This window comes from Gavialis gangeticus, unplaced genomic scaffold (assembly GCF_001723915.1).
Source record: "Gavialis gangeticus isolate Ggan-Ray unplaced genomic scaffold, GavGan_comp1, whole genome shotgun sequence".
Lineage (NCBI taxonomy): Eukaryota > Metazoa > Chordata > Crocodylia > Gavialidae > Gavialis > Gavialis gangeticus.
Window position 1 is genome coordinate 33,997,613 of NW_017729027.1, and position 16,270 is coordinate 34,013,882.

The 16,270-nt window shown below is 39.6% G+C and overlaps 1 protein-coding gene across 13 annotated transcripts in view; it reads left to right on the forward strand.

Annotated features, from left to right (window-relative positions):
• DST (dystonin) overlaps positions 1-16,270 on the forward strand; it is a 569,390-nt gene that overhangs the window by 436,582 nt on the left and 116,538 nt on the right. For all 13 annotated transcript variants that reach the window (XM_019520527.1, XM_019520528.1, XM_019520523.1 and 10 more), the window contains 6 exons: positions 2,971-3,033; positions 3,602-3,837; positions 5,759-5,888; positions 7,580-7,779; positions 9,743-10,238; positions 12,354-13,828. In XM_019520527.1, the coding sequence (XP_019376072.1) occupies positions 2,971-3,033; positions 3,602-3,837; positions 5,759-5,888; positions 7,580-7,779; positions 9,743-10,238; positions 12,354-13,828 (2,600 nt within the window). The remainder of the gene's footprint in view (positions 1-2,970; positions 3,034-3,601; positions 3,838-5,758; positions 5,889-7,579; positions 7,780-9,742; positions 10,239-12,353; positions 13,829-16,270) is intronic.

A 16,270-nucleotide genomic window follows, 5' to 3' on the forward strand; every position in this document is an offset into this window, starting at 1 on the left:
TTCCTCCCTTTTGCTTTAATGACCAGGGCTAGGTGGCCCTGAGGGATCTGTTCCTCTGCTTCCTGCCCTGCTGGGCTGACAGGCAGGAAGCAGGTTGGGGAGTAGAGGCTTTACTGCCTCAACCCTCTGACAGCTGGGGGTGGAACTGGTCTGCTGAAGCTGACAGCACAGCCCAGGGCTGAAAAGCATCCTGGGATGCTGAGGGACTGTGAGTTAACATGAATTGGGAGGGGATCTGGAGCAGAAGTTCCACAAACCAGTTTGACCGAAATCAGTTAAGTCTGATACTACATTCATCCAGGTTGATCTTAAACTGGTTTTGGCCATTTTGAAAGTAATTTATGTGCACTGAACTTCTGTTCTGTTACAAGTTTAAACTGATTTTCTAATCACTTAAACTAGTCTTTGTGTTTCAAAGAAACTAACTCCTGGGTTCAGATGCCTGCTCCCAACACTATTTCTGTTTTTTATCTAGTGACTCTTTAATGCAAAGTGCAGAGACCAGAACCCAGTATTTCCCTTCCAGGGAATTCACTCAGCATTGAGCTACAGTCAGGCTTCTTCTACCTTACTCTTCTTCTAGGCCCACAAATCTTACTTTCTTGACTGCACAATTACAATAGTAAGTGTAAAGGGTGCCCTCATACAGATTAGCTGGTTAAGAGTAGGAAGAAATAGTTTTGAAATCCCTAGTCTGAAAGTCTAAAACTGAGGTCTCCCATTTTCTGAGGAAGTGCTCTAACTATTACACTATGATATAAGACTGGGGACAACTGCTTCACCCACCACTCGCATTTTAAAAGGAAGGAGTGAATCAAGTCCTTATCCTGAAGGGATGATTTAGGAGCCTAAATTCAGGAGTGAATTTGGGTCCTTGAATCCAGTCTTATAAAGAAGTTTAACAAAGGACTTCCTATGGAATCTTAAACCCAGAAGAAAGGCCAGATTTGACTGATACCCCTTTCTTCAGCACTTCCCCTTAGTTGGTTAAAGCATCCTCCAACTCCCTTTTCTAGGTATTTAATTTTTTCTATTGAGTGAATAAGGAATTTAGGCCTCTAAGATTTATCAATTCTGGTCCTGGAGACGGACATCTAAAATTTAAGCAAGGCTGCTGAGCTTACTTCTTCCTATATGATCCAATGAGGTTCAAACCTGTTGATCTCCAGTGCTCATCTACAAAAGATGGTGGGAGAATGCATATTATTTTGAGGGCAAATATTTACTAAGAGTAAAGCATATTTTTCACACTTCTCTTTGCTGAAAGTCATTGTAGTTGCATCTGGTTTTAACCACCATTATAGGGGTGCAGATATAAAAACCTGTGAAGGTTACACCTTGCCTCTCTTCTTAAACATCCAAATTAATACACAGTCAGCAAGCAGCAGCTGTATTTCTCCGGTATTGCAATGTCTGTCCTTATCATACAAATGCAGTACTGTGTGCATGAATAATTGCAAATGCAGAGTCTCCTTTACAAGAAGACTCTCTGAGTCTGAGTTGCAAGTAGGGAGGGGAAGAGTCAAGAACCTATTTCTAAGAGTGGTTGAGCAATTATTTTCTTCTTGTTTGTTTTATTCTGAGTAGTAAAAATGTATTGTTTGATCTTGCTCTTTGATAGGAATTTTGACATTGGTTTGACAGTTCTCCAGGCAACAGAGCATCTTATTTATAGCAGTTACCAGTTTTTCTCCCTGAACTACTTTTTCCCACCATCCCCCAGCTGCCACCCCTATGGTAGTCAATTTCCAGCTGGTGGTGAAGGATGAATACAGAGCCTTCTCCAAGGCAACCATTAATTCTGCTCCATTAGTTAATCTCCTTGGAGTATTCTATATACATAGAGGCTGGGGGTGAATCTTACCCTCTTTCTTAGCTCAGTGATTATGCACTTACACTGGGGTTGTGGAAAACAGACATATCATAGTTAAACTCCTAATCTTATTGAAACAGTTCACTGAATGATCCCACTGAAATGAGTAGGGTTACCTGTGTGAATAGCTGTTTTTCCATAATAGTAAGGGCTTTACAACATGGTCTTTATTGCAAATCCAGTTGTTCAACACTTGATCACAAGTAAGATCTGACTGACAGCCAGATTTAAAGTGACTTGCTTTGTTGGAAGTTTGCAGAGTAAAGTGCTACCCAGTGGGTGCATCTACGCATGCCATTAAGGTGACGTGATACATTGGCATTGTTCGCACCTGAATCAGCTGTTCCCAGGCACAACATTTACATGTGCGCTCAGGACCGCAGAAGTTTCAGCCAGGCTCTGGGTAGCAGTGGTGGGTGGTGGTGGGGTTGGCTGGGGCATGACAGTGCTAAAGTGTTAGGCTAGACAGTAGGCAGCCCCTGCACTTTAGCACCCTTGTGCCCCAGCCAGCCTCTGTCACTATCTACATTTGTGTTTCAGTGGAATTAAGTACTCCACTGTCCCCAACAGTACTATCAGATGGCAGAGTTAGTTAATTTACTGCACCCTAATACTGCCATACATGCAGATGGCGATGCTTTACAGTGGTGCTAATTAGTCAATTCTATAGTAAAGCACATGTGTAGATACACTCGGTGTCACCAAACATGTCAGAATCTATCCTTGAACACGTAATCCCTCTGGTTTCAATAGGACTGCATATATAGGGTTCAGACATGCTTATGAGATACATTCTCTGATAAGAAGTAGTGTGTACCATCATAAAATGTATGAAACAAACTACTGGTAAATCAAAAATATGTATACGAAGTGTGCCATGTAGAGGATATTAGATGGCATTTCAATATTATATAGTATATCCTATATTAAATATATGAGTCATAACAACAATATCTTATGCTGTGTTTGACACCAGCATTCTGTATCTTTAAAAGAATTATGATTCTGAGATTTGGGTGGAAAAAGGCCTCAATATTAATGAATATTGGAGAAATAAAATTTCAGCTCCTGTGATCACTGTGGTCTCTCACCTGCAGGTGGAACAATATTAAATGGTGAAGGAGAAGCTGCAGGTATTCAGGATTTCCCGACCAATAAAGGTGAATAGTTACTAAATAAACCTCATAGAAAATAAATGCTAATGTCAGCTAGAACAATTAAATTTAACTGATCTGTCTGGGATTTGCATGGAACAGTCTCTAGAAGATGAGGATAGGGATTTTTAGAGGCACTTGGGGATGAGGAACCACAAAGGCTGATCCAGGAAGGGGTTAGAAAAATGTTCCTCTCACATCAGCCAGTATTGTGCTAAGAAGCCAGTGTGTTCCACATGTGGCATTTCCCAGCCAGGAAAGAGCAAAACTATTCAATCCATGTACAGCCCCTCTCCTGTTTGGCCATGCTGCTTCCATTCAAGAGTCATGTATGCAGAACTAGTGCAGGTGTCTCTACAGCATGCCTGGCAAAAGGACCATGTGGGGTGGAGGCCATGGGGCTGTTCATAGAAGTGGGGAGAAGATAGCTTTCAAGTATCAAGTGAGGTATGGAGAAAGGTGGGCTGTCAGATTGCCAGGAGGATTTGGAAGTGGGCTGAAGAATTGTGAGCGAGTTCTGGAGGGAAGTTGGTCTTGGGCTGTATTTTAACGTAGACATATTTCCTTCTTTCAGAATTAACAACTGTTCAACAAGCTATGTTGGATGCAAATCACAGTTATGAAGACTTGGGAGTCTTATTGAAAGAAAAAGTTTCAGAACTGGAGAGCATGCTTTCAAAGATGCAAAGTATTCAAGAGGAATCAAACTCAGTGATGCAGTGGTTACAAAAAATGGATAAGACTGCAGCAGGCTGGGAAGCAGCTCCCACTGATAGTGAAGCTGTTAAAACACAAGTAGAGCAACATAAGGTACTCTGTGCATGTGAATAAAGCTATTAAGACTCATATACATTTTAAACAGAACTCCCAATTGAAATCACTGAGGGAGTTCTGCCTAATAACTGATATAGTACAGTCCTATATTAGTACTGTATGCAGAGAATGTTTTTTCCCCAGCAAGCCCCATAAATGTGGCATTCAAGGACAACAGCTCTGGCAATCTGTATATATATATTATAAAAGATGTAATGTATACAAAGAGAAGGAATTGCTCATTTCAGAATAACTTTGACTGCCAGTTTAAGTAGATGAGGGTGCATTGATTGTGCACTGATATCCAGATTGATTCTGAGTTATTTATTGAATTGCATGCAACACTTGAAAGGCTCTATCTATCAGGACATTTTCTGCAGCTGCTGGGCTGTTGAAACTCTACAGACCTCCCAGGCTGCAGCTGCAGAGGTTTACATCCTATTCTAAGACATCAGTATCCCCTCAGCAGCTAGGTCATGCTTGTTAAGTTAGTTACTCCACCCACAATTCAGTTGTCATGTGAGAAACACCACAGCAGCATTTCAGTGATGACAGGAACCATTGTATACAGAGCTGGACACAGGCATGGGTGAACTGCATGGCCGCCTGGGGCCCAGACAGAAAGGGGACCCGAAAATGGTATTTTTTTTTCCCTGTTGTCCGATTATTATTATCATTATGCCTGGTAAAGGAGGACCTGATACTAAAAATTCTTCTGGGGCTACCAGGAGTCTAGGTATGGTACTGGTTGTGCAGAGGTTCATGTTTATCAGGAGATGAACCCTGTAGGTGCATACAGCTATTGAAAGGCAAAATGCTTTCTTCACCTACAACTGTGAACATTCTTCGTCCTTTATCCTCCTGGGATAAATCAAGACAGAACTTTCCCAGTGAGTGAACTTTGTCAAAATTTGTTGATCAATATTAAATATTAAACTTTACAGTATTGTAGATTAAACTTTACTATGTATGACCTGGTTTTCTTCCAAATTGACCTAAAGTTCTTTCACTGACTTACAACTTAGTTTAAGGCAAAAATGTTTCTTAGTTGTTTTATGCTGAATGCTCATCCCCACCCCTCACCCTTCCCAACCAAAAAAGGAAAAGAACCCAGGGTCTGGGTCTATATTTGCTTCCAGTAGTTTACACTTTCACATACAGAATGTTAGCCAGGAGTTTTTCATTGATGTCCATGTTTTAGATCAGAACCTAACTGGACTGAAAACAGGTTGTCTTCTGACTTCGCCTTGTAGTAACAGAAGCATGAATATATTTTATCTTTTTAATTCTTTAACAACCCCTGGCCAGTTTGAATGTAAAATCTATGCTGATATAGCATTAAGTGTGTGAGTAATAGGAAGAATAAGGCTCACAACATAACCTTAAATGTAGCCACTAACTGTTTTGGACCCAATTCCTATTAATATAAATCCCTCATTGTATAACTTTTCCTTTAAGTGCATTCAGATGAACAAAATTTATCAGTATAAGCATCAGTATGATTATTTTAGAATATTCAGACTAGAAACCTCCTCTCCTGCTAGTAAATGTGTCCAGCTGCCATAGGGGAGAACTCCTCTGAAGTTTTCTTTTTCAGTAGGGGAGTGGGACAAGTTCAGGCTAGGAAGTTTCTGCCATTAGACCTGGTGGCTCTTGTTACAGGAATTAATTTTTCCAGGTTTATTGCTTATGCAGTGAGGCACTGTTACTTTGATTTCTGAATAATACAATCTCTGCTGCTTTATGTCTGATGAACCTTCATAATGTGCTTTGAGATCTCCAGTTAAAAACCCACTACAATAGTGCTAGATATTTATTAGGATAATGTTTGTGTTTGTTGGCAAAACATTATGGAATTAAAAAATCTGTACACTATTCTTGGTTTAATGCTTAAGTGTATTGTTTGATGGCTTTGTAGCAATTTGAAACAGAATTGAAGCAAAGTGAGAATAAAGTACAGGAGCTGAAGGACAAAGTGACAGAGCTGTTGGAAAAGAACCCGGACTCTCCTGAAGCACCCAGATGGAAACAGATGTTGGATAAAATAGGTACTATAGTGCTCTCAACTAAAGCTCAGACTGATTGTGATATTGCTATTTTTCCATCATGCCAACAATCACCAGTTTTGAAATAGCTTACTTTTTTTCTTCTTAAACCCTGGGAAATTTCCACTTCCTCACAAAAAGGTAAATCTGGAGTAATTCTGTAAAAGTGAGTGATCTCATTTAGATTGTTATTAGTGCAAAGGAGAGCATAATTCAAGACTCTGATTTAAAGATCTTTATAATGTATCTTTTTTGGACACTGTGAGACTGAAGCTTGTTGTCCTGGGTGTTTCTTTAACAAAATACAATGAAAACAAATTAAGTTAGTTCAAATCGTAGTGTGATATAAAGAGGACTTGGAGCTGTTTTTAATTTTTTTTCCATGCTTTTTTCCATGCACTAGTGGGCTTTTGCCATGTGTGGTTTTTAGTGGCACCTTGCCATTTTCTAAAGCAGACTTCTTAAATTAGGCTAAAAAATGAAAATGGCCTTGTTTGGACAACAGCTATTGAGCTTGTGTACCATGTAACTTTCATAGTTTTTAAAAATATTTGCCTACTGGGTTGCTCATATTTAAAAATAAAGTTTTGTATGCTAGCGCTCCTTGATTTTAATAGACATTTCCATAATTACATCAGAGTTATTTTAAAACTGGTCATTTTTCCCCAATCTGACTTCTGTGAAGGAGCTCAAAAAACTCTTAAGATCTATATGAGGTCTCGGAGAGAATTGGAGCAGCACGAGCCGACCATAGAGAGAAATACACAGCATGCGTGTGGATTAAAGTTATTACAGACCAAAGGGGCTGAAAGAAGGGAAACCTGAAAGAAGGGACTTTGCAAGGACATGAAGATCATAGACAAAATCCAAGAAACAGGATAATGTAGCAAAGTATTAGAGCCAAATGAGGAAGCATAGAAAGAGGCAGATAATCACAAGGAAGGAGAGAACATAAAAACTATACAGGGCTACACAGAAAAATGCAAGTTGGAAAGGAATAGGAATTACATATGGGAGCAGACAAAGCATGCTAGACTGGCAGGCATTTGAAACAAAGAATGAGATGCTAGAGGAGGTATTAACAATTCTTAATGTAACACAGGACTGTGCATATTAGTGATAGTGGAGATGCACAGTTTTATATTAGCAGGAGAAATTAGCAGGGGGAAACCAGCAGAGAAAGTACTTTTATTATGCAGCGCATAGTTAACTTGCGGAACTCATTACCACAGAAGGTTGTAGAGGTATATATTAGAGCCAAGTTCAAAAAGGAATTAGACAAATTAATGGCTAATAGGTTTATTAATAGCTATTACATAGAATATATTTATTAATAGCTATTAAATAGAACAGAATGAGATGCATCGTCTGGCATCTTTAAGTCTAGATCACTCTAAATAAGTCCTGTTCATATGCTCTCCCTCTGAAGCAACCATGCTTGCCACAGTTGGAGACAGGATACTTGTCAGGTTTTGTATTCAGGTACAGATTCAGGGTGTACTTTACAGGGGAAGATGTAAATACACTGTATATACTGAGTCTTTGCAAAAAAGCATCTGGCGCTAATATGCAAAGTGCCTGTTTGGGTTATTCTGGACATCTGATTATATTTTATATACAATCTTATATTCATAGCCCCTCTGCTAGAACATATTTGCAATACGTTGTTAAAGTTATCATTATTTTCTGATAAGATTCCAAATGGAAAGAACTCAATCAAGTTACAGCTGAGAGACAACAAAAGTTGGAAGAGTCTTCAAATTACCTGACCCAGTTCCAAACAGCAGAAGAACAGTTAAAGCACTGGCTTATAGAGAAGGAACTAATGGTCAGTGTGCTTGGACCACTTTCAATTGACCCAAATATGCTGAACACACAAAAGCAGCAGGTCCAGGTGAGTATTAGTTGTCAACAAACATTATTCAAAAGAATAATTTTTTCTTTTCCCTTTGCTAACATGCTTTTGATTTGAAGTTAGTGTACAGCACAGTTGCACTGATTTAGTAGTACACATTATAACTCATATCGTTCCTATTTGAAATGGCCACACTGATGGCAAAACAAAGCAAGAGACCAATGAGAGATCAAAGTGCAGAACTTACCCTAAGGGTGATACCTGATCATACTGAGCCTCACATAAAGGGCTGCATTTTGACCATGCTGTGTTATGTTCTAACTCTGCTGAAAATGGTCCTTTGAAGTTTTATTAATTTAAGTGTGTGAGTAGCTAATTACATTTTGTGATTTGTTTTCATATACAACCCATACCATTTAGATAGGAAATGCTCCTTTCAGGTTTTTACCTATTTGATCAGTCCTGTAGGTAGTAACAATCAAAAAAACAAGTAAAATGCAGGACTGGAAAAAGGAGGTTATGGGTTATCGAACATGAAAGAAAGAAGCAAGAGAGTATAGGAAAAAACGGGAGTGCTTTAGTTATAGAAACAGAGTGTAATGGGAATGTGTATAACAGGAAAAAGAAACTAATGTTAGAGCAGACAAAATAGCAGAAGCTAGGAATTTTAATTCTAAACATTCTATTACTGCCACTGAATCTAAATTGCAACGAGATATTATCCTATTTTTTATAAAATATGATTGAAACTGTCATTTCCATGTAAGTTACCAGAATGCTTAAAGGAAAGAGTTTAAAAATGAACTGTGTTGTAGTACTTTTGTGAAAACGAGTTAAGATTAGTTTGTAACAACTTTAATTTAAAAATCTAGACAGCCAGCATGAAGGTATCCAGTATCACTTACCAGTCCTTAAATGTTAAGCCTGACATGACTTAAAAAGGAAAGGATTGGAACTTTCTGTCAAATAATACCATCACTTTTGTGCCTTCTTCTCTAAGTATTATGACTTATTGCCAAAACAATTAATACTAAGAGCTGCAGATATAAACTTTAATAAATCTTACAGTACACATTCAGTACTTCTGTGAATTAATCCAGCTTTTTGTGTGCTAAAATAACACATTGTAATATTATGTCACTATACACCTTCTTTGATGATAGGTTCTAGAGCAGATTTCAAAAGTGGGAAAGAAAGCACTGTTTGAAACTAAACAATGATTATTTTATTTAGTACTATTACTTCATTACAGAAATAGTAATAGAATTCAGAATCCCATTTGATGCTGAGATATAGTTAGGCTTGGCAGGATTTGATTTTTATCAGTAAATGTTGAAAAATGTCAGTTTCACCTCACATTCACAGACTAACGAAAAAAATATCCCCATCATTAATCAAAATTTATAGCAAGGGGACGTAAGAAAAATGATGGCTGATGGAGTGTGTGATGACAGGGGAAGCAGTCCTACAGAACTGTGCTGACTGTAGTTTGGACTGCAACTCCCAGAAACCCCAGAGGACTGGTAGCAAACAAAGAAATGACAAAGCAGATGAGGGAGCTCAAGCGAGCAGAACCACAAATGATGGCAGCTCTGTTGATCAACTGGTGCCAGTCCTACAGTAGTCATTTTTGTCACAGCGAGTGGTTTAGTTCCACTATAATAATAGTGTACTGTCATTAATAAATGTTCTGCCCCCACACCCTTTATTTCTCACAATCCTGAAAATTTAAATCAATAAATATTGAAATTAATATTGATATTATTAATCAAAATGATAAAAAAAATCAAATTCTGCCAAGCATAGATGTAGCACATTCACCTATTTTTTCTAGTCCATTTGCCTGTTTTTCAATGTATATATTAGCTGAAATTTTTGAACTGAGAAATTTGTTATTTTAAACTGTAGAAAAACTAGAGAAAACACATTGGTTCTGTTGGTAGTATATTTTGCTTTCTATCCTCTCCTAAACTTAATGTCTCATTACTTACTGTCACCTCAGATTATCCTAAAAGAGTTTGATACCAGAAAGTCTCAATATGAACAGTTAACTACAGCTGGTCAGGGGATACTGAAGAGACCAGGCGAACACCCTCCTTCTCATGAAATTGTGGAAAAGCAGCTAGCAGCTGTGGCACAAAAATGGGACAGCCTAACAGGACAGCTGAGTAGCAGATGTGGCCGAATTGACCAAGCCATTGTCAAAAGCACAGAATATCAAAATCTTCTGAGAAGCTTGTCTGATAAGCTAAGTGTCTTGGACAATAAGCTAAGCAGCAGCCTGGCTCTGAGTACACAGCCTGATGCTGTGAAACAACAGTTGGAAATAGCTAGAGAAATGAAGCAGGAAATAGAACAGGAAATGAAAAGTATAAGAGTGGCTCAAGTTCTGTGTGAGGAACTGTCAGCACTGGTTGGAGAAGAATACTTGAAAGCTGAACTTACTAGGCAATTGGAAGGTATCTTAAGACCATTTAAGGATATTGAGCAAAAAGCAGGTAAGCATTAAAAAAAATAAAATGGTAATTTGGGAATCAAACAAAGTATAACAGTTGAATTTATTTTATCTTGTGTTTACTGAATTGAAAGTGATCCAACTCCAAGATCCAGTCAGCCCTCCGATCCAGCATCGTTTAATATCTTCAGTTAATGATTTAGACCAGTGGCTTTCAGCATGTGGTCTGTGGACCGCTGGGGGTCCACAGACTATGTCTAAGAGGTCCATGAAAGATGAGTATGATCAATCAAAAGAATGTGAATATCCACACTTACAATTCAAAGGGGTCCCTACATCCATTTGAAATTTTTAGGGGTCTGCAAATGAAAAAAAGATTGAAAATCACTAATTTAGATGATGGGCTTGAGAGTAGCCAGTTTGCAGATGACACCAAACTGGGTGGTGGTGCAGGCACTTCGGAGGGTAGAACTAAAATGACCTGGATAAACTGGAAAAATGGTTTGCAGTCAGCTAGATAACAATCAAAGTGCAAGTGCAAAATCCTTCACTTAGAAATAATTGCATGCACAAATACAGATTGGGGAATGATTAGTTAGGCTACAGTACTATGGAGAAGGACCTGGGTGTTACAGTAGAATATAACCTGAATAAGAGCTAATAGTGTGCTTGAGTTGCAAAAAAGGCCAGTGTCATACTGGGTATGTCTACATGTGCATTAATGCTCTTTTCCTAATGCACATTAAATTTAGTACCTCCAATGTGAGGTACTAAATTAACGCACATTAGGCTGTGCTAATGCTTAGTAGTAAAAGCACATTCTTTTTAGGTGACGCTTAATGTGCGTATTAGCATAATAGCACAGGTTTTTACATGCTGCTTTAATGCCCAGTAAAATAGGCTACTGCACATTAAACTGCACATGTAGATGCGCCCACTGGGTTGTTTTAACAAGAGTGTCATTTGCAAATCAAGGGAAATGATTCTTCTGCTGTATCCAGCACTTTTGCGGCTTCAGCTGGCATCTTCTAACAGTCCTCTCTGAAGGGTGTTTATAGAGTAGATGGAGATGGGTTTTTCTCTGTGACTGTAGTGAACAGGACTAGGAGCAATGGCCTCCAGCTTCAGGAGGGGAAATTTAAATGGGAGATTTGAAGGAACTTTTTGACCAGGAGGGTGGTTAAGCACTGGAGCAGGTTACCTCCAGCAGCAGTGAAATGTCCACTGCTGTAAATTTTTAGCAGCAGGTTGGACAGACACTTGAATGGTTTTGGAATGATCCTGCCTTGAGGAGGGGGCTGAACTAGATTACCTCGTGAGGGCTCCCTGCCCTATTTTCTAATGTTCCTAACCTTGTAGCAAGTCCATGTATTGTTAAACGCTACCTGAATCTTTAGCAGTCAATTTTGCATTTGATGAGGACTGAAACTGTAGTGCAGGTCTAATTTCTGCCTTTATTTTCCAGTTCCACTCACTTGATACCCCAAAATGAGATAATCACAATGGGTTTAATTTTTCTGCGGAACATTAGTTAAAAATAGATCATATGTTAGGCACAGGTCACTGGCTCAAGAGGTCTAACTAGGAGAAAATTAAGGGGCTGTGATATTATAGAAGGTCACACTGGATGACACAATGGTTTCTTTTCGCCTTAGACTGTTTTAATCTAGAAACATGATTGTGTGTGCTCTTCAGGCCTGGCCCACCTGCTCTGGGCTTCAGATGTGCATTGAGACTGGCAGACTTGATGTGTAGTAGATGCTTTGCCTTATTTTTCTATATGGGATTGTTTTGGCTTGGCTTGGCTTTGGTTTTGGCTTCCAAAGACTGAGCATTGCCTTCCTGGGCAGCTTTGTTGCTGTGGGCTCTGCAGATCTTGCCCCAATATGGTTCAGCTCAGCTCTCCTCTCAGATCTGCTCCTCTTGAGTTTATTTTCGATAGTGAGGCATTTTATTATCCTGTCAGCTGTTGTCTGAAAAATGAGTATTCCCTTTAGTTGCAGTCTGTAGTAAAGAATGAACTGTTATGAAATTAATTGAGAAAACTAAAAATATATTCCTGGGGGAAAATAGTTTTCCTTTAGTTAGAAATGGCTCACCATGATTCTGATCAGTAGCTGTTTGTAAAAACAAACCTGCATATTGTTTTGCCTTACAGAAAACCATGTTCAGCAGCTTCAGTCAGCATATGCCACTTCTCATCAGTTCCAGCAAATGTCCAAGGACTTTCAGGCCTGGATGGACAAAAAGAAAGAGGATCAGAACCAGGCCCCCCCTGTGTCAGCTAAGCTTGATACTCTGCAGTCTTTACTTGAAGAACAGAAAGACTTCAAGAAGACCCTATCCGATCAGATTAATTCTTACGAAAAAATTGTTACAGAAGGTGAAAGTTTGCTACAAAAGACTCAAGGAGCTGAGAAGGCAGAGTTGCAGTCTCACCTTGCCATGCTCAAAAGTAACTGGGAAGAAATGAATAAGCAATCAAAAGAAAGGGAAGATAATTTAACAGACTGTCTAGAGAAGGCCCTCAAATACAAAGAACACGTAGAAACACTGCAGCCTTGGATAGAGGAGTGCCAGAACAACTTATCTGGAGTAAAAGTGATTATAGATCCTGTTGAAATAGAGAACTCTATTGCTCAGGTGAAGGCCTGGCAGAAGGACTTGGACAAACACCACGGGATGGTAGAATTATTAAATAATGCAGCTGATAGTTTGCTCAATGCCAGCCAAACAGATAAAGAAAGCATTAGAGAGGAGAATGCTGCACTGAATCAAAAAGTGGACTCAGTCACAAAACAGCTACAAAAGAAGAGAGAAGCCTTGGAAAATATGGCACAAAGACTAAAAGAATTTCAAGAATCATCCAAGGAAACCCAAAGACAACTTAAAAATGCCAAAGAGCAGCTGGAAGCTCATGATGCTCTTCGACCCCAAGTTTTCAGTAACAAACACTTGACAGTGTTGCAGACCCAGCAGAAAGCACTTCAGGCTTTAAAGCCTCATGTGGACTTGGCAAAAAAACTTGCCCAAGAGCTGGTAGTAGACGCTTGTGATTCAGCAGGTGTTTCTGACCTCTTGTTGCAAGCTGAATTTTTAGAACAAGAATATAGTACAGTTAGCCAGCAGGTTGAAGACAAGTGTTCATTCGTAGAAACCAAACTTCAGGGAATTGGCCATTTCCAAAACAGTATCCGAGAGATGTTTTCCCAGTTTGCAGAGTTTGATGATGAGCTCGATAGTATGGCCCCAGTAGGAAGAGAACTAGATATACTGAGGTCACAGAGAGAGGATATTAAAAATTTCCTGAAAAAGTTGGAAGACCTTATTACAAGTAATGAAAATGCCAATAAAACCTGTAAAATGATGTTAGCCACAGAAGCTGAAGCATCTCCTGATCTTCTTGGTATAAAAAGGGATTTGGAGGCCTTAAGTAAACAATGCAATAAGTTACTAGACAGAGCAAAAGCCAGAGAGGAACAGGTGGAGGGGACTATTAGCCGTGTTGAAGCATTTTACAGTAAGTTAGAAGAATTTTCAAGTCTGCTTGGGACCGCTGAAGAACATGAAGAATCTCAAGGTCCTGTTGGTATGGAAACAGACGCTATTAATCAACAACTGAATATATTCAAGGTAGGGAGGTCCTTTACTTATTGTTAGAGTGCTTTGCATTTTTGAATATGGTACTAATCTGGTTCTGCAATATATCACTTCAAAACATACTGATCCTACTCTATGTCTGCCCTTCTTTGTGTCCCATAACTGCCACAGTTCTCTGCCACAGTTTGGGAAACTTTCATTTCCTTGCAGCCCAGGCTCTCATTACTCTTCTTTAACTCTTGTCTCCTGACAGATTCTCTCTCCGGGCTTTCATGACCCCCATTTTCTCTATTTCTATGTGCATGGTGCCCTCCTACCTCTACCAAGTTAAGAGAACTCTGCACAGTTTTCATGAAGATGCCTATGTACCACATGAATTTTTTCCTTTCTCAGGGCTACATTTCTAAGCTCCAGCCTGGCAAACGCACATACAAACAGACTCATTGTTTTCACTTATGCATGTGCATAAAAAATGTTCATAGGATCAAGGTCTTGGCTTCCCCATCTTCCATCCTGACACTGTCCTCATTTCCAGCCTTCTGCTAATCCCCATCCATGAGTGACTGGTGCTTCCTGAATCTAGAGGGGACCCACAGAAGCTGCTGATGGTGGCAGCCCTGTCAGGAGGGGGCACCAGCCCTACCGATAGCATCAGTATCAGCCGTCGGGGGGGCACCAGCCCTGTTGGGGCGGGCACATTCACCCCCGTGCACACCCTACCAGTCACCTATGTCCCTATCCCTAGTTCTGTTTTTTTCATATTAATTCATGAAAAGTTTTGAAAATATTTCCATTAAAGCAGGGGCCTTGTCTTGGCATTCATATTCAAAATCCTTTTCCACTGGTGTAAATAGTTTAATGTTTGCTGATAAATAGCTGTCATCCTGGTCATAGGAAAACTACACTTCATATTGCACGTATATCAGTTGTAAAGTGCCTTTGTGATGAAAGGAGGTACCAACCCCCTTCCCCCCCCCAAACTGCCATATTTACTCATATACCATATGCGTCTTTTCTCCAAAAATTAGCCTTCTAATATGTGGGTGTGTGTTTTAAGCAAGGAAACTCATTTCCACACCAGAATGGGATGCCTGGAGATGCTGAAATAGTTGTTGGGTGCCTTGCTGGCCTCTAGGCTCCATAGAGGATGGAACAGAATCTATGCATCAGCATCACTTGCTCTTCAGGTGCACCACCAAAAGCTCAGATAAAAGCAGCTCCCAGTTCCAGAAGTGCTTGTGACAGGGCTAAACCTGAAGCTTTTGGTACTGCAGCTAGAGGGTTGATAATGCTAGCCAGGAGTGTTCAGCCAGAGTGAGCCCAACATTCAACCATAGTGAGCCCATGCTGTACCAGTTCAGAAGAGAAAATGAAGAAGACAAGATTTTTCCATAATCTGAAAAAAGGTTCATGACCTATTTGAGGACATGTGGTACACAAGCAGACAAATAGTTGAAATAATAGTTACATAATTAAAGCATTAGATTGTAAGGATTAAAATTGAATGCTACGGAGAACCGATCAGTATTTATGAATTTCAAAGCAGAAACAAACGTTGTTAGTAAAACCCTTTGGAAACCTGACAGCAAGCAAAAGATTGTGCTCTGATTTCTGTTGTTAGACTGACACAGCAAGATTGAGGGGGAGTCAGTTTGTGTTCTCTGAATGTGCCATCTCTCTGATATTTTCAGACTTTTAATGTAGTTCCTGGCCTTTCTAACTTTCCACATACTGGGTCAAGAGAGTGGTCTGGATGGCTATAGGGTTATGCTGTCAGGACCAACAAAATCAGTGGCAACTGGCAGCAGTAGGAGAATTCGGTCCAAGTTTCATAGCAGAAGGAAGGTTAGAGCTAATTGAAAAATTTCCATCAAAACTGTCTTCATTGGAAATTGGGCTCTTAACTAAATAAACAGTATTTGCAGAAAGAGCCCATCTGTTTTCATATATATATATATATATATGTGTGAGAGAGAGAGTTACAGATATAGCTATATAGATAGGCTGCTATATAGATAAGCTATATAGATTGGATGCTGACACCTTTTTCCTCGGAAAAATGTGCTTGCATATTTTGGCTGAAAAATGCTCTAGTCTGATTATTCAGAAGAATGCATTTTTGGGCAGAGAGGGGAGGAGAAATGTTGGATCATCTTTAAAAAGATGTCAGGAACCTGCTAGTGTCACCCGAGACCTGATGAGGTGATGTGGCAGGGAGTGATTAGACCTATGCCTGTGCTGTCAGGTGTGGCTATTGCTGGTTGCTTTGGGAAAGGAGTCCTGTTTCCAGAAGTTTCCAGAGTTTGTGCCTTACAACCACTGACAAAATAGGCTGTTGAATTTGTGCCAAAGATAGGACCCTATGGGTGCGTCCAGATGAGCACACGTGTAGTTTATGGTGCACATGTGGTTTGCAGGATGTCCCAGCATCAAACAAACTGAAAAACACTGCAAAAAACAGTGTGGCACATGCAG